The sequence below is a fragment of the Mytilus californianus genome, unplaced genomic scaffold (genome assembly GCF_021869535.1).
Source record: "Mytilus californianus isolate M0D057914Y unplaced genomic scaffold, xbMytCali1.0.p SCAF_8, whole genome shotgun sequence".
Lineage (NCBI taxonomy): Eukaryota > Metazoa > Mollusca > Bivalvia > Mytilida > Mytilidae > Mytilus > Mytilus californianus.
This window is the reverse complement of record NW_026262734.1, coordinates 40,242,281-40,258,299: the sequence shown is the minus strand read 5'-3', so window position 1 is coordinate 40,258,299 and position 16,019 is coordinate 40,242,281. Positions and strand designations below refer to the sequence as shown.

General features: G+C 31.3%; 1 protein-coding gene across 1 annotated transcript; it reads left to right on the top strand.

Annotated features, from left to right (window-relative positions):
* The first annotated feature begins 810 nt into the window (after positions 1–810).
* Positions 811–14,269, top strand: LOC127712014 (uncharacterized). The gene is made up of 9 exons (XM_052218171.1): positions 811–1,358; positions 2,575–2,640; positions 3,925–4,149; positions 5,773–5,952; positions 6,859–7,032; positions 7,948–8,336; positions 10,319–10,424; positions 11,551–11,645; positions 12,787–14,269. Exons 1-9 carry the CDS (start codon positions 884–886, stop codon positions 12,841–12,843), a joined length of 1,767 nt encoding a protein of 588 aa, XP_052074131.1. The 5' UTR covers positions 811–883; the 3' UTR covers positions 12,844–14,269.
* The last annotated feature ends 1,750 nt before the right edge of the window (positions 14,270–16,019 follow it).

The window sequence follows — 16,019 nt, the reverse complement described above, 5'->3', positions numbered from 1 at the left end:
GAAAACTGATTATCAATGGATTCACATGTGCAAAAAAACATAAACACATTACGTAATGACAAAATTATACAGATTAATTATGTCAATTTAGTTTTTAAAATCTCCTTTATTTATTTTTTGATTGGTTCTAGTTCTAAATTTATGTAAAATATCATCACAATTACCAAGCTAAAAAAATAATTATATACTATTTCATTGTAGCGAAGAGGTTCATATAAACAATTATTCTTTTTAAAATAACATATTCGTAGAACAAATTTCGTTATGAAAATTCAAGATTAAGTGATTTATCATATTACACAAAAATGTATTAATGTATTAAACTTTTCTGTGTGTTTTGTAGAGGAATAAAGAATTTTTTTTTTTCAATTTACAATTTTAAAAGTTAAAGAGTATGAGATTTCACACCGATATTTGAATATAAAGAATTTATTTATAAAAACGCCTGATTTGCTTAATGATTAATAAAAAGTAAAAGTACATTTTGGGCTTCATCAGCTCTGTAAATGTATTGAAAATATACAATGCATGATACTATTATGAAAAAAACTAATGTTGTATTTTAGTGTATAAATCAACACCTAGATAAATATGACCTCAAATTGTAACTTTTCCTTTTGAGTCATTTTTTGTTTTTTGTATGCATTAATTCACTAGATGTTACAGAAACAAAAATCAATAAATATATATTGTCAACAAAAATTTAGATCATAATTGCAAAGTTACAAGCTCACTTTGTCAAAGAAAAGTATCATTTTGATAAAGTAGAATTTTAATTGAAAAAAAAATAATCCTAGGTACAGACTCACTTTGTCAGGGACCAGCCACAGTTGTGTTTGCCTTAGATGGATCAGATAGTATATCTAATGATAATTACCAGACTATGATCACCTTTACAATAAACAATATCAACTCATTCAACCTTGGTCAAAATCATATTATGGTAGGGGCTTTAGTGTATGGAAGTGATGTGACGGCTATTAATCCAATGAGTGACAAGGCCAACCTAATTCAGGAAATTCAAAGCAAACTTATACAACCAAGGGATGGGACTCGTACAGATAAAGCTCTGGAAACCATTCGTTTACAAATGGTTAATCTGCCAAGCACTCGTTCACGTGTAGCTATCATTATTACGGATGGCGAGTCATATGACAAAGTCCAAACGGAAATACAAGCAAATTTAGCAAAACAGCAAGGAATGCTTATTGCTGTGTTTGGAATTGATATGAAACCTGGATCCGATGGATTTAATGAACTGAACAAAATCGCCAGCTCACCTGACCTTGTGTTTTTGTTTGATACCTTCAATTCACTTATAACAAATATAACAATGATTAAAAATATACTGTGTCAAGGTATGTATAATGAATATAACGCAGTCTTAGATAGATGATTTTTTTAGTTGTTATTGGCTAGTATAACTAGTTTTCAGTACCTGCGATAACTCTTAGAACTGTACTTTGTGTCTTATTTGCTTTTGTTAGTTGTTGAACCCTTTTTAACAGATTTTTATAGTTTATTCTTATGTTGTGCTGTTACACAATTGTCAAAGGTTATGATAGGTTTGGCGCGCCCGCAAACTTGTTTAACCCGCCACACTCTGTATGTGCCTGTTCCTCGTCATTGTAATTCAATGGTTTTCGTTTCTTGCTGTATATCATATTTATTTTTCGTTTATTGTTTTGAACATAAATCTGGCGGTTCTTTGTTATCGTTTTGAGGCCTTATATAGCTTGGAAATCGGTATGTGCTTACTCATTGTTGAAGGTCATACGGTGACCTATTGTTACTAACCTTCTGTGGCATTGGTCTGTGGCGAAGAGTTGTCTCATTTGCAATCATACCACATATTATTCTTATACAAATAAATCCCAATATTTGTACACTAAGAGACAGTTCAATATTGATCTTTGAACCAATCAACTAACCATTCTTCTAAATCAACTTATCAAACAGATTTTTAATTGTATTTACAACAGTATATCCCTTGTTATTTTTCAATATAGTTTTGCATAATAGCACTTAAAAATTTAAGACGAAGACTTTTAACCAAATGCATTTGAATGCATACACAGGGAAATTTCACTCACATCAATTTCACATGAACTTAAATTCATGCAAATCTCGCGTGAATTTCACGTGAATTTCACCCCAAACGAGCTTATACGTGAAACTCATGTGAAATCAGTTCATGTGAGTTTCACGTGAATCTCATGTGAAGCTCACATGAATTTTTCAAATAAAAAATTCAAATAACATCTAGATTTTTAAATTTAATTAAAATCAGGCAAAAGATTGAGATTCATGACTTGTGAAATTCACGTGAGCAAATTTTGCCTGTATATAAAACAGTTCCCTTCTATTTAAGTCATCTTTAAAGGAGGAATTGTTATGTATAATGATTTCCTGGTGATCTATAAATGTTTGATTTACTTATACTAAATCATTGTTAATTTTGCCAGTTTTGTAAAGAGTACTGCATTACACCTCAGTGATACATGTTTTTTTCTATTTTGCCATTTACAATAACAACACAACAACGCCTTTAACATTTTTTACTTTTCATTTTAGTGATTACACCTACTACTACAACATCAACATCTGCACCGGCAACGACAACGCTGAAAACCGATCCAAGTATGTTTTACTATATATGTATATATAAAATAACTATACATCGTCTCGAAATATATTAATTATTTATACAAATATTTGGCTTAGAAACAGGTACAATACGAGGTTGTGTCTAGCCATGTACGGATAGAGTTTAATTTCGAGGCAATGTATGAAAATTCTCTTTATACTGCAACTTTTGCAACTGTTCCAAGTGAAATAGTTTGGGTAAAAACCAACATTTTCGAATTTTATGCGGACTACGTAAAACATCGGAGAACCTGTTTAATTATTTGACATTCAAAAATAAAAATCTGACACTCATTGTTAACGCCATGAGCAAGTCGATATACGATAAGTGACTGTATTTCATCACAAGTGAATATACGGTAAATGTAATTTGACTGAGCAAATAGCACAGTTAAATCTAGTTTTGCAGTTGAACTCGACGTCTTATGTGGTATTAAATATGTTACATTGCATTATTAGTTTAGGAACACAATACCGCCACATGTAATTGTGAGCCAAATAGAGAAAAATTCATGATAGAGTATCGTTTTGTTGTGTAAACTAAATGAAAAAAACATACTGAAAGGAGAAAACATAACAAACTGATTTAAAAAGAGATAGCATTTTATCACACTAACTTACAACAACATTGAAAATGTATTAGCTACATTCTAAGGAGTTGATCCATGAATTTTGAAAGTAAACTCATCATAGATACCATAAAGAGGAAAATAATTTCCGAAATTGTAATATATATGGCTTAAACCACCGAGCGGAGCGAGTCGAATATTTTTTGGTCAATTTTATGCAAAATAGTTTGTTTTCTTATCTTATACCCCGCCCCCGGCCTTATATCTGCCACTAATTCTGTCACCTGAATTTACAGTCTAAAGTAAATATTTTAACCACTCATTAGTAAAGACAATTAACCATTCAAATACATTGTTGTCAATTAGTTTTTAATTATACTTATTCTGTATGTGTCTGTCCCAAGTCAGAAGCCTGTAAATCAGTGGTTGTCGCTTGTTGCAGTAAATCATATTTGTTTTTCGTTCATTATTTTGTATATACATCAGACTGTTAGTTTTCTCGTTTGAATTGTTTTATATTTGTCATTTCGGGGTCTTTTGTAGCTTACTATGCGGTATGGGGTTTGCTCGCTGTTAAAGGTCGTACGGTGACCTGTAATTGTTACCTATATGTCATTTGGTCTCTGGTGGAGAGTTGTCTCATTGGCAATCATACCAAATCTTCTCATTTTTATATAATATCTTAAGAGTGTAAATATTGTATTTGTAGTTGTAACTGATCCATTATGTGAAGGTTGTGTAATTGTTGATGGACATGCCTATGTCAGACACGATAGTGATTGTTCAAAGTTCTATCACTGCTATCTAACTCACGACACCAATGGTGATGAAATCATGGTAGCTAAGGAGGAAAATTGTGCCGCTAAAACATTTTGGTCCCAGGAACATAAGACATGTGTTACATGGGAGAATATGGTTTGCCCGAACCCACTGAGTGAGTACCGCATACAAATGTTAAAATGTGTAATATATACTCTATGATAAAAGTGTTTTAAATTTACAAATTATTAATGACAATGTTTGCAGTATCAAAAGAGAATATTGTTTATCGTCAGATAAAACATATGTCTGTTGCTATCATGATCTTTGCGTATATGATACTTCTTAAATGATACTTTTAAATTATAATTATGGAAACGAACATTTTAAAAACAAAAAATCGAAAAACTTTTAAGCAACGACTAACCAACTTATACATATATTTCATAAATCGATTAAGAAGACAAATACTGGTAACAAACAAAAACTTTGGGAATGACATGAACGCCACAAAATGCAGACCGAGTGCGTCAAGAGGGTAAACGTCTCCTGCAATGCATGCATCATCCGCGATGCAAGTCATACGCATTTAAAATGTCATAATCGGGAATAGTTCACAATCGATAAGAAGACACAATCGATATAGTTACAGGTAAGATGACAACCTATTCGTGATGGTCACCGTAAAACCATGTAGTGTCCTTCCTAAAAATTCTGATGGAGTAGTTTTTGTGTAAGGGGCAAAACCTTCCTTAAAAAGTCCGTATAGCATGAACATGTACGAGCGTAACGTATCGTACAAGTACAAGTTGTTCTACATCAATTTCTAGCATTTATATTGTTCTGCATCGCTTTTGAGCGTTTAGTTTGTTCTACATCGATTTCTAGCATTTATATTGTTCTACATCGATTTCAATCGTTTAGTTTGTTCTACATCGGTTTCTAATATCCAGTTTGCTTAACAATAAACGTTAAACATAATGAAAATACTTAGGATTTGATTCATAAATTTGTCTTCCAACATTTTTGTAAATACGCTAAGAAAATTTTTAAAAACGTCCAGCTTTTTTCTGATGAAACAATCAGCAGATATTATCAACGTTGACACGACATGTGAAACAAGCTAAGAATCCCGATTTTTATTATGAGTTGGCTATTGTTCTGGTTCAAACTTTAATTATCTGTATAATGTTGTGTTTTTTTCTGTCTTCGTTGTCTTGTGAATTTGGTTTATGTTTATGTCTTCTTCCCATTTAAGAAATTATATTCATTCGCCTTCCCAGTCTTTCGAATATCTTAACTTCACACTGTAATGTACCCCGCATTGTTTGAAATCTTCTAGATTGTGTTTCATTCTACAATATCCAGTATCTTATATAGAACTAGAATTTAGCGTCGATATGCAAGGGTATTTATTTCTTTTTAGACAAATTATTTTGTAATGTGGCCATTAAGGATTTGCTGCCCTTTTAGATATCTTGTAAAAACTACTGTAAAAGCCTGTTTAATTACATCCAGAAGACGATTTTTTCTAAAATAGAAACGTAGAAACAAGCACACAAAGTCAAGTTCCAGTGATGACCATGCTTAAGAGAGGCGAAAAATACTGAAGGAACATTCAAACTCATAAGTCGAAAACCAACTGAAAACGCAAATGCGAAAAACGAAAAACGATCGAAAGACAAACCACAGTATGCAGTATTTTGAACTTTGATAAATAAAATACACATGCATACAAATAATTTGTAATATTGTATTTACTTTCAGTTATTCAATTGATTAATATTTTGTCATTTAGATAAATGTTTTGGTCAGGGTGACGGGACCCTTATGCCGTATCTAGGTTGCGAAACATACTGGATGTGTCAAGGTGGAATACCGCTGCCAATGGCTTGCTCAAACAATAGGATATTTGATGCAAACACCCTGCAATGCATACCAGATCCCGGAACAACTAATTGTTTTAGTCCCACTCTCCGTAAGTATTGAATTCATAAAGATAGGAGGAAATATCAAATATCAAATATATGGCTTTGGTGATCTTAATCCTTGTCGTTTTGGGATATGGCTTTGGTGGTAGATCTTGATAAGTCTACAAAACATTAAGCAAAATGTTTCTGATACGATTTGAATATTACATACATAATTAATATTTTAATTCTTGACTTCTGTGTCAAAATATCAAATTGAACGTAATTTTTAAAGTTTTCCCGTATTGCAGAAAATCCTTGACAAATCTTTTGCAGTAAGTATTTAAGAACAAAACTATAACTTTTCAAATGTCAGAAGTATTTATAAGGGTTTATTTTAATCTATATCAACGAATATGTATTTGCCACAACCATCACAAATGATACAACTATTTGCTCAAAACTTATTGGGATATACATTACTAAAATAGTAACTTTCCATCAAAATACTACCACCTCGGAGCAACTTGGTTCCTCCCTGGTTTATTTTTGAACTTTTGTTCGGTTGGTTTTTTTTCATTTATTCTTCTGTCGGCTATGGTGTTTCTCTTTTTTCTCAATTTATCGGTTTTGATTGTTTCCTTGTTTTATTGTCTTATTCTCTTTCTTAGATATGTAAAAGTCCCTAATGGTATAAATTCGAGCTGAACATTTCATATTTACAATCTCTTACACTTAATGAAAAATATTTTGTTATATCATTTATGCTTGCTTTAATTACAAAATCATAAAATGGTTTAAAGATAATAATTACTGTCTATAGTTATCAAATGTTAAGTCCTTTTAGCAACATTATCATATCTTACTGTTTTCAGGTTTCAGTGTTACATTGTATACTAGTAGATATTGTACATGCGTTCGACTATTAATACATATCATAAAAATAATCCTTTCATATTTGTTTTATATTTTAGAAACTTGTAATTTTGAGGAGGACCCAACCGACTCGTCTAAATACTTCGTGAAGCAACAAGCTCAAGATGGTTCAGTTATCATGATTCATCAGACATGTGCATCAGGAACCCTTTACGACCAGTCAAAGTGTTCATGTTCTACACATGACACAAATATCGTTATTTTACCTACAGGTAAGTAACTATATGTTTACCTTAAATTAGGTTATTACACAATTCACCAACATCTGTCTTTGCAAACAACTATTATCTCGCTGCTGCTTACCGGTTCGGAGCACCCGAAATCATCCCGTTTTATTTAGTTTTGTTCGGTTTGCCCAGCCTTAGTTTTTTAATGTAATTCTTTGCATGACAGAAATATAAGATATTGGGCTTTAAAGAGAAACAGCCGTATTCACAGAATAAAAGACTTACAGACATTTGTTCTAACAAAAGAATAATAGATGAAAACACTGCGACAAAGGAGGTTTTCGTATCATAGAACAATGAAAGATAATCAAACAAACAATCCGAAATATCGATGTATCGATGAAAAATAATGTTTCTTATTTTTAAGCAGAGAATGCAATTATTGTGAATTGAAATTGTTTGTGTATACTTCAATGAGACAGTAACGAAACAACATAAAACAAAAACCAGAAAATACGTCAAAAGGTGAACATTATGTGTGCGACAAAGGTGTTTATACCATATATATATAGCTCTAAATCACCGCTACACAATGTTGATGCAAGGTGCGATGCACGTTGATCTTTTTTTATAAAGATGTGCGTAGTTTGATATGGGATGTACGAAAATAAACCATTTCAATTCACTCTGAAGTAACAGCGTCATCAAAGTTGTATTATACTTTGTATTTATTTTACTGAAATAGAAATATATTTAATAAATATGATTGATGCGAATAACTTAAATTACTTAATGCTTCAACAGGATTATGAAGTAATAATAATGTTTTTATGATTTAGAGGGTATGAATATTTTATCCAAACGTTTTACAAGAATTGTAATACATATATATCACATTCGATTTTTGTTGATCATTTGGTTTATGCAATTATCAAGATTGAAGTAAGTTTTCTGTTCCAGGTTGTCAGGCATTGGTGGAACAAGGTCAAAATGGCGTGTTTACCTTCAAACAGACAAGTGACTTAATATATGGCATCAATTCAAATGCTCTTGTTGATTTTCAAACGGATCCAGATGCAATGAAACTCACACCAGACGGGCATATTATAATGTATCGGTTGGCTAATTATGATTTCCAGCAGGCCTTTGCAGTGTCTTTCAAACTGCAGCTATCAGCAAGTAGCCCAAGTGGCTTGCAACAAATACTTATAAACTGTATATATCCTGACACCGCAACAGCCTTGATTGATACGCCATCGATATCTATACAAGTGGGCAAATCTCCAACAGGCGACTATACTTTTTTCAGTCAGTTGCAGACAACAGACGGAATGCAAATCATCACCGTGGTAAGTAAAAAATGGTCTTTCTGATATCAGTAACTTAGGGTTAATTCATCATGCCTTATGCTGACTTAAAAATCAGTTCTTATCGATATAGATCTATCGCAATAATTTCTTATTGATATAGATATATCGCAATCAGTTCTTATCAATATACATATATCGCAATGAGCTCGTATTGATATAGATACATTGCAATCAGTTCTTATCGATAATGATATATCGCACCCTGTTCTTATTCCATATAGATGTATCGCTTGGTTGAAAATACCTAGTCTGTTTGGAAAATCTGAAAGATAATTTCAGTTAAATGAACAAAAGCCGACACGGAACGGTTTATTCGTTGTTTTAAATATCCGCCTAAAAAAAATTATTCTTTTCCGTTTTGATTTGTAGAATAAGTATTAATCTTCATGTTCTTCATCTCTTGAAAATCATCTGTTGAAGGGACCCGCACTAAAATAATATTCACGTGTTTCAACGATTTCAAACAAGATTTTTGGTTAACATCGGGTTTTATCAGATTTCGGAAATGCTGTATTATTATTGTATTAAGTAAATGTTCTGCATGTTGTATTATATTTATATGAAAACTTTAAGATAGTCTTCCAGTATTTATATAGATTCAATTGTAGTATCAATACCATAAACACGTCTGTTTTTGTGTTGTTTTTAGCTAGTTCCTATTGAACTGCACTCTATTTTGTTATATTTGTTAATAATATCTATTCTAAAAAATACATGCACAAATAACGCTTCATTGATGGGTTTTTTTTGATATATCATTTTGATAGCGATTTCAGTACACATAACAATTGTTCTTAAAATATGGTTCTTCTGGTACGCTGAATACCAATATACGGGAAGTGAAATATATAAGACTTCACGGAAAGTCAAAACCGAAAAAAAAAATTATGGAAAAAACAACATATGCATTTAAAGTATAATTGTAATGCAATCTATTTTATTGGTTTTAAGTAAATTTGAATAATCAGTAGTGACGGTACATTAACCTAAATTTAAATTTAAACATAAAAAAATAACCTTCTTGAACAGCTACCTCGAATTAAGTAATTAAATCCTCAGACTACGAAGTAAACAATGTCAATCCTGTTTGTGGGAAGACTTCAAATATTTGTCTTGTGTCTAATCCTTATTACACCATTTAACAAATAAAATGTGTTAAAACTAAATGTATTTGACATTGTTTAATGATATAAATAATATCAATATTTATAAAACAGTGGGAAAATATTCTTTAAGCGGTAAGTTATAAAAAAGGGATCTAGTGGGAACTTTCAATCAAATAAAAAAAGCAAAAGTATTGAGACAGATGGGCAAACAACAAACAATCAACGAAAAGTTAGACACAAAAATGTACATCTATCACAAAAAAATATTCGTTTAGTACGACAACCTTGATTAACAAGTGCCTAAAACTTAAAGACATTTACAGTCAAACTACCGTCAATTACACATAATACAGACAAACTGCTGTTTTAGAAGCACATATATATCCATCACTATATCTGAGTGAGGAAAATTGTTAAAAGAAGGGTTAACAGTTTCTGTTACATATAAGAATAGAAGTATTGAAATTTTAACGAATAATTTACCGATAAGATCTGTAGTAACTGATGTAACGATACGAAATTATTGCATCTGACAATTTGTGGGGAATAACGTTTATTTACTAGACAGTTATCATTTTACAGTGTAATTCATTGAAATTGGAAAACAGTTGAATTCGAAATGGTAAAAAATATTTGTAAAAAAAAGAAAAATTTTCAAAACAAGGAAACACAAAACAGTTTCTTGAACGAAATTAAAGCAATATAATTACAATATGAGCTTCAGGGATTTATTTAAAAACATATATGTATTATTAAAATCTGTATCATATATTACAACACCTTCCATGTCTTCCAAACCCTTGGAATAAGTTAAATTTGTTGGAATATGCATGTAAACCTTTCAAATTTTTTTAGTCGGTAACAAGCTCAACTTCTGCTTATGTTGACGTAACAATGGCTTATGATGGAAACGTCTTTGTTCTAAATGTTGATGGACAGGAAAGTTCCATCGCCTTGACAGGTCAGTATTTATCCTGAGTAAATATGGTACTACCAATTAACCACTATTTTAGCACAAGGAATCGTATGATCATACATGTATGTTTTAAAACAATATTCATGCTTCAGACTATAATTAAAGATACAGATATTATATTGATAATTCTTCCTAACTTTAAAGCTTTTGAACTTAATGGTATTGCCATTTATGTTTTTTGTTATGCAAATACTGTTGACCCTTTGTCCGTCGAATGCATTTCAAATTAATTGAATGCTTGCAATTTTTCCTATTGTAATTTAAATATTATTTGTTCATGAACTGCTAAATCGTATCTTGCGTTATGTAATAGTAAGTCCTTTCTGTTTTTCTCCAAATAGATTTTCTGCATTCATTCCTCACGTTTTGCGTTTCAGGCTTTACGTATATTTCTCAAAATAATTAACCCGAAGCGCAAAGCAAGCCTCTCTATCAAATTTGACATGAATGTGAAATGTTTTTTTCAGTTGTTTTTGTATGTCACATAGTTTTGTTAGTAGAAATGTAACAAGGTTTCGAACGAGGTTGATGTTGGTTGTTAAGTATACGTTTTGTTTATCGAAAAGCTTATGGACATACTTGCCTTATGCCGCTTCGCTTTATGAAGATTGACATATGATTGATTGTGGTTTATCACTATGCCGGAACGCAAAAATAGATTTCTATATGTAATTTATTCAAGCTACAACATATATCATTGATGTTGATTATAAATTTATTATTATGGATATACATCAATCAAACCCGAATTTTACCTAGCGCATGTCCTACGTGTGATAATTACTAAATGAGGCCTGTCGGCATGTAGGTCATCACGAAAATAAATATATTCTACACCGGATCATAAAATACAAAATTACGGAAAGTCAGATCATATTATTTGCACAAAGTAATAATTACTTTGATAAATTGATTGGTGTTTTTTTTAATTTTAAATGTATAGTAAACACTTTAAATTCTTTTTATCTGTATTCATTCTTTAGTAAAGGGTATATATAACATTTAGTCGACATTGTATCCTTAAGTATCTATACTGAACTCGTTTATTTAGAACATACGGGCTTCTGGTTTTTATTTTATATGCAGTAAAGAGTTTCATTTTTATTTGTAGGATCCATATTAAAAGGCCCAACTTTTGCACTTGGCAGGCCACTTACTAAACCTACATCTAATGGCATTCAGTACCTTGATGGCAGTATCAAAAACGTAATAATACATTGTTAAGTGTAAATTAATCATGCTGTTATTGGCTTATTTTATAGATAGCTGTAAACAATCACGAGTGCACCTACTAAACTTCATCCCCGAAGCGAAGTGCACACGTGACATGGAATTATATAATGTGCATATATCTATATAGATATAAGAATCTTAAAAAAACAAACAACCACTACACAAACAAGAAATTTAGTCTATACTCTTTCACTTTATAGAACAAAATTCAATATTGAGAGCGTGTGTATTTTTACGTTTCAAAACGTAAAAATGTAATCATACACCCGAAAATTCATATAATAAATTCATCCAATAATATAACTGATGAATATATCAAGATAAAAAAAACATATATTCATATTGGTTTTGAGCTTTTATCTGTATTCATTCTTTAGTGATATTATTGGGTAAGCATATAAATTTGGGAGGAAAAAAATATACATACATGTCGAGATCCGTAATCCCCATTGTCGACCATGCAAAATAAACATGAAATTCAAATTTTAGGCTTGTTATTCGGATTTTAATTTCAACTTCATTAAAATATGTACAAAACTGTGAAAAATATACACTACATGCAAACAAGAAGTTCCTATATGAGAGTCATTGTCTGACAAACTACGTATCCTGGCATCAGTAAAACCAGTTTGTCATTCAATTATTAGTAAAATTACAACACTCATTACATTAAACATTTGACTTGACACTTCAGAGGTTGTGATCGATCTGCTTATCGTGAAAATTGTATGAATTGAAAATTCCCATCTTCACTTTGTCGAAAAGAACCTGAAGAGATGGACAATATTTCTAAATTTATAATTGGTCATGTTCTAACTTGAGTTTAATTTGTTAGTGGAAATGATTGTGAATGATTTTTTGTTCAACTACAAGAAAGTGAATAGGATATGCTAGCCCTCCTTTACTTTTAACATTGTTAATGCATGATCTTCATCCAAAATCAAATTGCCTCTTATCGAGTGTTCCTCTTGTCTTTGTTGTTAGTCTTGATATTATCATAACCCAAACAGCGTAGTTATAACTTGATATCAATTGGTATGGACACATCGAAGAAGTATTAGCTAACTACTGTAATTGTTGAGAAAACATTACCTATTTTTGTTTTCTTTTTCAGCTAAAGATATACGATTGTATAGCTCAGGAGATCAAGGACAAACTGACTGCAATGTAACAAATGCATTTAAAACCAAACAAGTTGGAATGCTTATATTGCCAATCTATTGATTACCTCAATCTCCTAATATGTTTAATGGAGAAGACAAATTGATACATTATTTGTTTTAATGCATTGTGAAATAATATTTGATTTCTACTCTATTGAAATATGCAAACAAAACTTCATGTAAATAAACAAAACATGTCTGAATGTAAATATTATATATAATTACCAGTACATATTGCTATAATTGAAAATTTATCACATTTTATGAAATAACTTTAAGATTGTAAATATGAATTGTTTTAAACCTTTTATAGTCCACGAAAGATGATTCTGTACGTAAGTGAGTAACGACGAAGGCAGTTCTTAGCTGATTAATGTTATCCATTCAAGAAACACAAAATTTAATATAAGTGTAATTGTCAAAATGTTGTGTTGTTTAAATGTCAATAGAAAAATCGTAAAAACGGTATATTCAGTTGTTGTACAGGTCAACTGGCATACACGCTTTTGTTCTATTTACTGTGACCAACCCATATATGTGTATAATAACTTATTGATAAACGTTAAGCTATTCAGAATTGATAACGATATCAATTTCATCTGGTAATAATGTGAACATTGAAATTGTTTTGTGTTTACAAAGTCACTACATCGAACTGCTTTATCATTTCTATGTGTATATTATTAACATAAAATTGAGAATGGAAATGGGGAATGTGTCAAAGAGACAACAACCCGACCACAGAACAGACAACAGCAGAAGGCCACCAACAGGTCTTCAATGCAGCGAGAAATTCCCGCACCCGGAGGCGTCCTTCAGCTGGCCCCTAAACAAATATATATACTAGTTCAGTGATAATGAACGCCATACTAAACTCCAAATTGTACACAAGAAACTAAAATTAAAAATAATACAAGACTAACAAAGGCTAGAGCATGAACAATTTCACATTCTGTGTACTTAAATTTTGAATCTGGAATTATTTACTATAAGTGCTACAATTACAGGGGAAACTCTATGACTTGATGTTTTATTATTATAAATCACCATGTATAAATATGTGATATCGCTGTTGAAAGTGTTTTAATAACTCTGTGATCATGTTTTAATGTCTTTTTGAAAATAACATTTATATGCCATATGTCATTTGTTTTGATTACTTTAAAACGATTTTAAGATTTTTTGCAATAGTGCTTTTTAGTTCTTTAAATGTATTTCTGGTATTCAATTTATATTAAGATTCAATCTGATAATACAACAGTTTTTTTATTATGTTCAGGGTCGGAGATGGTATTACATTATTTGATAACTTCCACTTGGCATTTGCCCTAACATTTGAAGTAATTTGTTTTTAGTCTTTACATTATACAAGATTGCTAAATTATGTTTCTACATATATTCATTAATAGTACGCGATTTTATTTCGAAATAAAAGCAGACTCTAAAAGTTTGTTTTTTTTAATTAATATGATTTATATGATAAGATCTCCAAATTATGTTTCACCAAATACAAGCAGCAGGGGTGGAAATTTGGACTAGAAAATGAGAGTGTGATGCACACAAAAACGAACGTTGGAAAAGTATTTTAAAAATTTTAGTCTGTAGGCGCATGCAAACAAAAAACTATCATATACAAGCTGTGGGACCCCTCGATCAGTATAAAGATTTGAGAGATTCGAGAAGTCCCCAAAATAGGTTGGAAAATAAAGGTAACAGTAGTATACTGCTGTTCGAAATTCATTAATCGATTGAGAAAAAAACAAAGACACAACAGAAACACTAAAATGCAACACGCACAGAAACGAACTATAAGATAACAATAGCCATTTTCCTGACTTGGTACAGGACATTTTAAGAAAAAAAATGGTGGGTTGAACTTGGTTTTGTGGCTAGCCGACACAGCTACCAATGAGTTGCATAATATTTATACAGAAAACAAATAGAAATAATGGTGACATTTTATCTTTTATCAAAACATAGTTTCTACAGTATTTCATTTCGGTTAAAGATGTCCTTGACACAAAATTTTACAAAACAATGGATTTAAAATTTGCAATATTCCTTTATAGTAGCGCTGAATACAATTATGATTAATATGTAAAATCAATGAAACTTGTTTTATTAAGTAAGTTATAAAGGCTCTTTAATATCCCGATATCAACAAGTCTTTCAAATTTCCAAGTTTGGCCCTGTGATCATTAGGAAAAGAGATATGTAAGGTTTTCTTAAAGTTTTTGCCCAAGGATATATATTATCTTGTAAACCGTATTATTGTGTACCACTACAAGCCGACTTGCTTGTACTCATATGAAGCATACTTCATACAGAACCTTCACAAAGACAAAAAATAAAAGCATTTTGTAAAGTTCTCTAATTTGACTTTCAGTAGTACTTATGATGTTCTGTCACTCAATAAGCCATATTTCAATGAGTGCTTACATGTCATATATTCCAGTGAACTTAATATCAAGGATACTACCGAAAGTAGAAGGTCTGCTTCATATCTTGATCTTTTTCACGATATGGACACAGACGGACGACTACAGACTAAAATCTATGACAACCGTGATGATTTCAAATTTCCGATTGTCAACTTTCCATCTCTCAGCAGGAACATATGCCTTGCTCCATATTAGGAATTTAACCTATCTCAATTAGTACGTTCATTAACAGGGTTGTGCTCCTTAACAAAAACTGCGCCAACAGTTATATGAGGAAGAACAAATGAAATCGACGGTATCTTAATTCACCATGGCCAGCGACATGTTTTCGTGGACTTAGATCTTTAGATATAAGTATAGTCGCCTGATTTGTAATTTTACCGATTGTGACATTTTGACTACTAGTAATAAACTCATCATAGATACCAGGGTTAACATTTTGTACGCCAGATGCGCGTTTCGTCTACAAAAGACTCACCATTGACGCTCGAATCAAAAAAGTTAAAAAGGTCAAATAAAGTACGAAGTAAGTACGGAGTATGAATTTGCATGACGGGTAATGAATGCATAGCAGAAGACGCTTACCCTGTCGACGCACCCAGTCTCGCTCCTTTTTGAGTTCATGCGATTCCCTCGGGTTTGTTTCTTATTTTGATAGTCTCTTTTTAATCGATTTTTGAGATTTGAACATCGGTAAACTACTGTTGCCTTAATTTATCACTTTTTAACCTTTTTTTAAATGA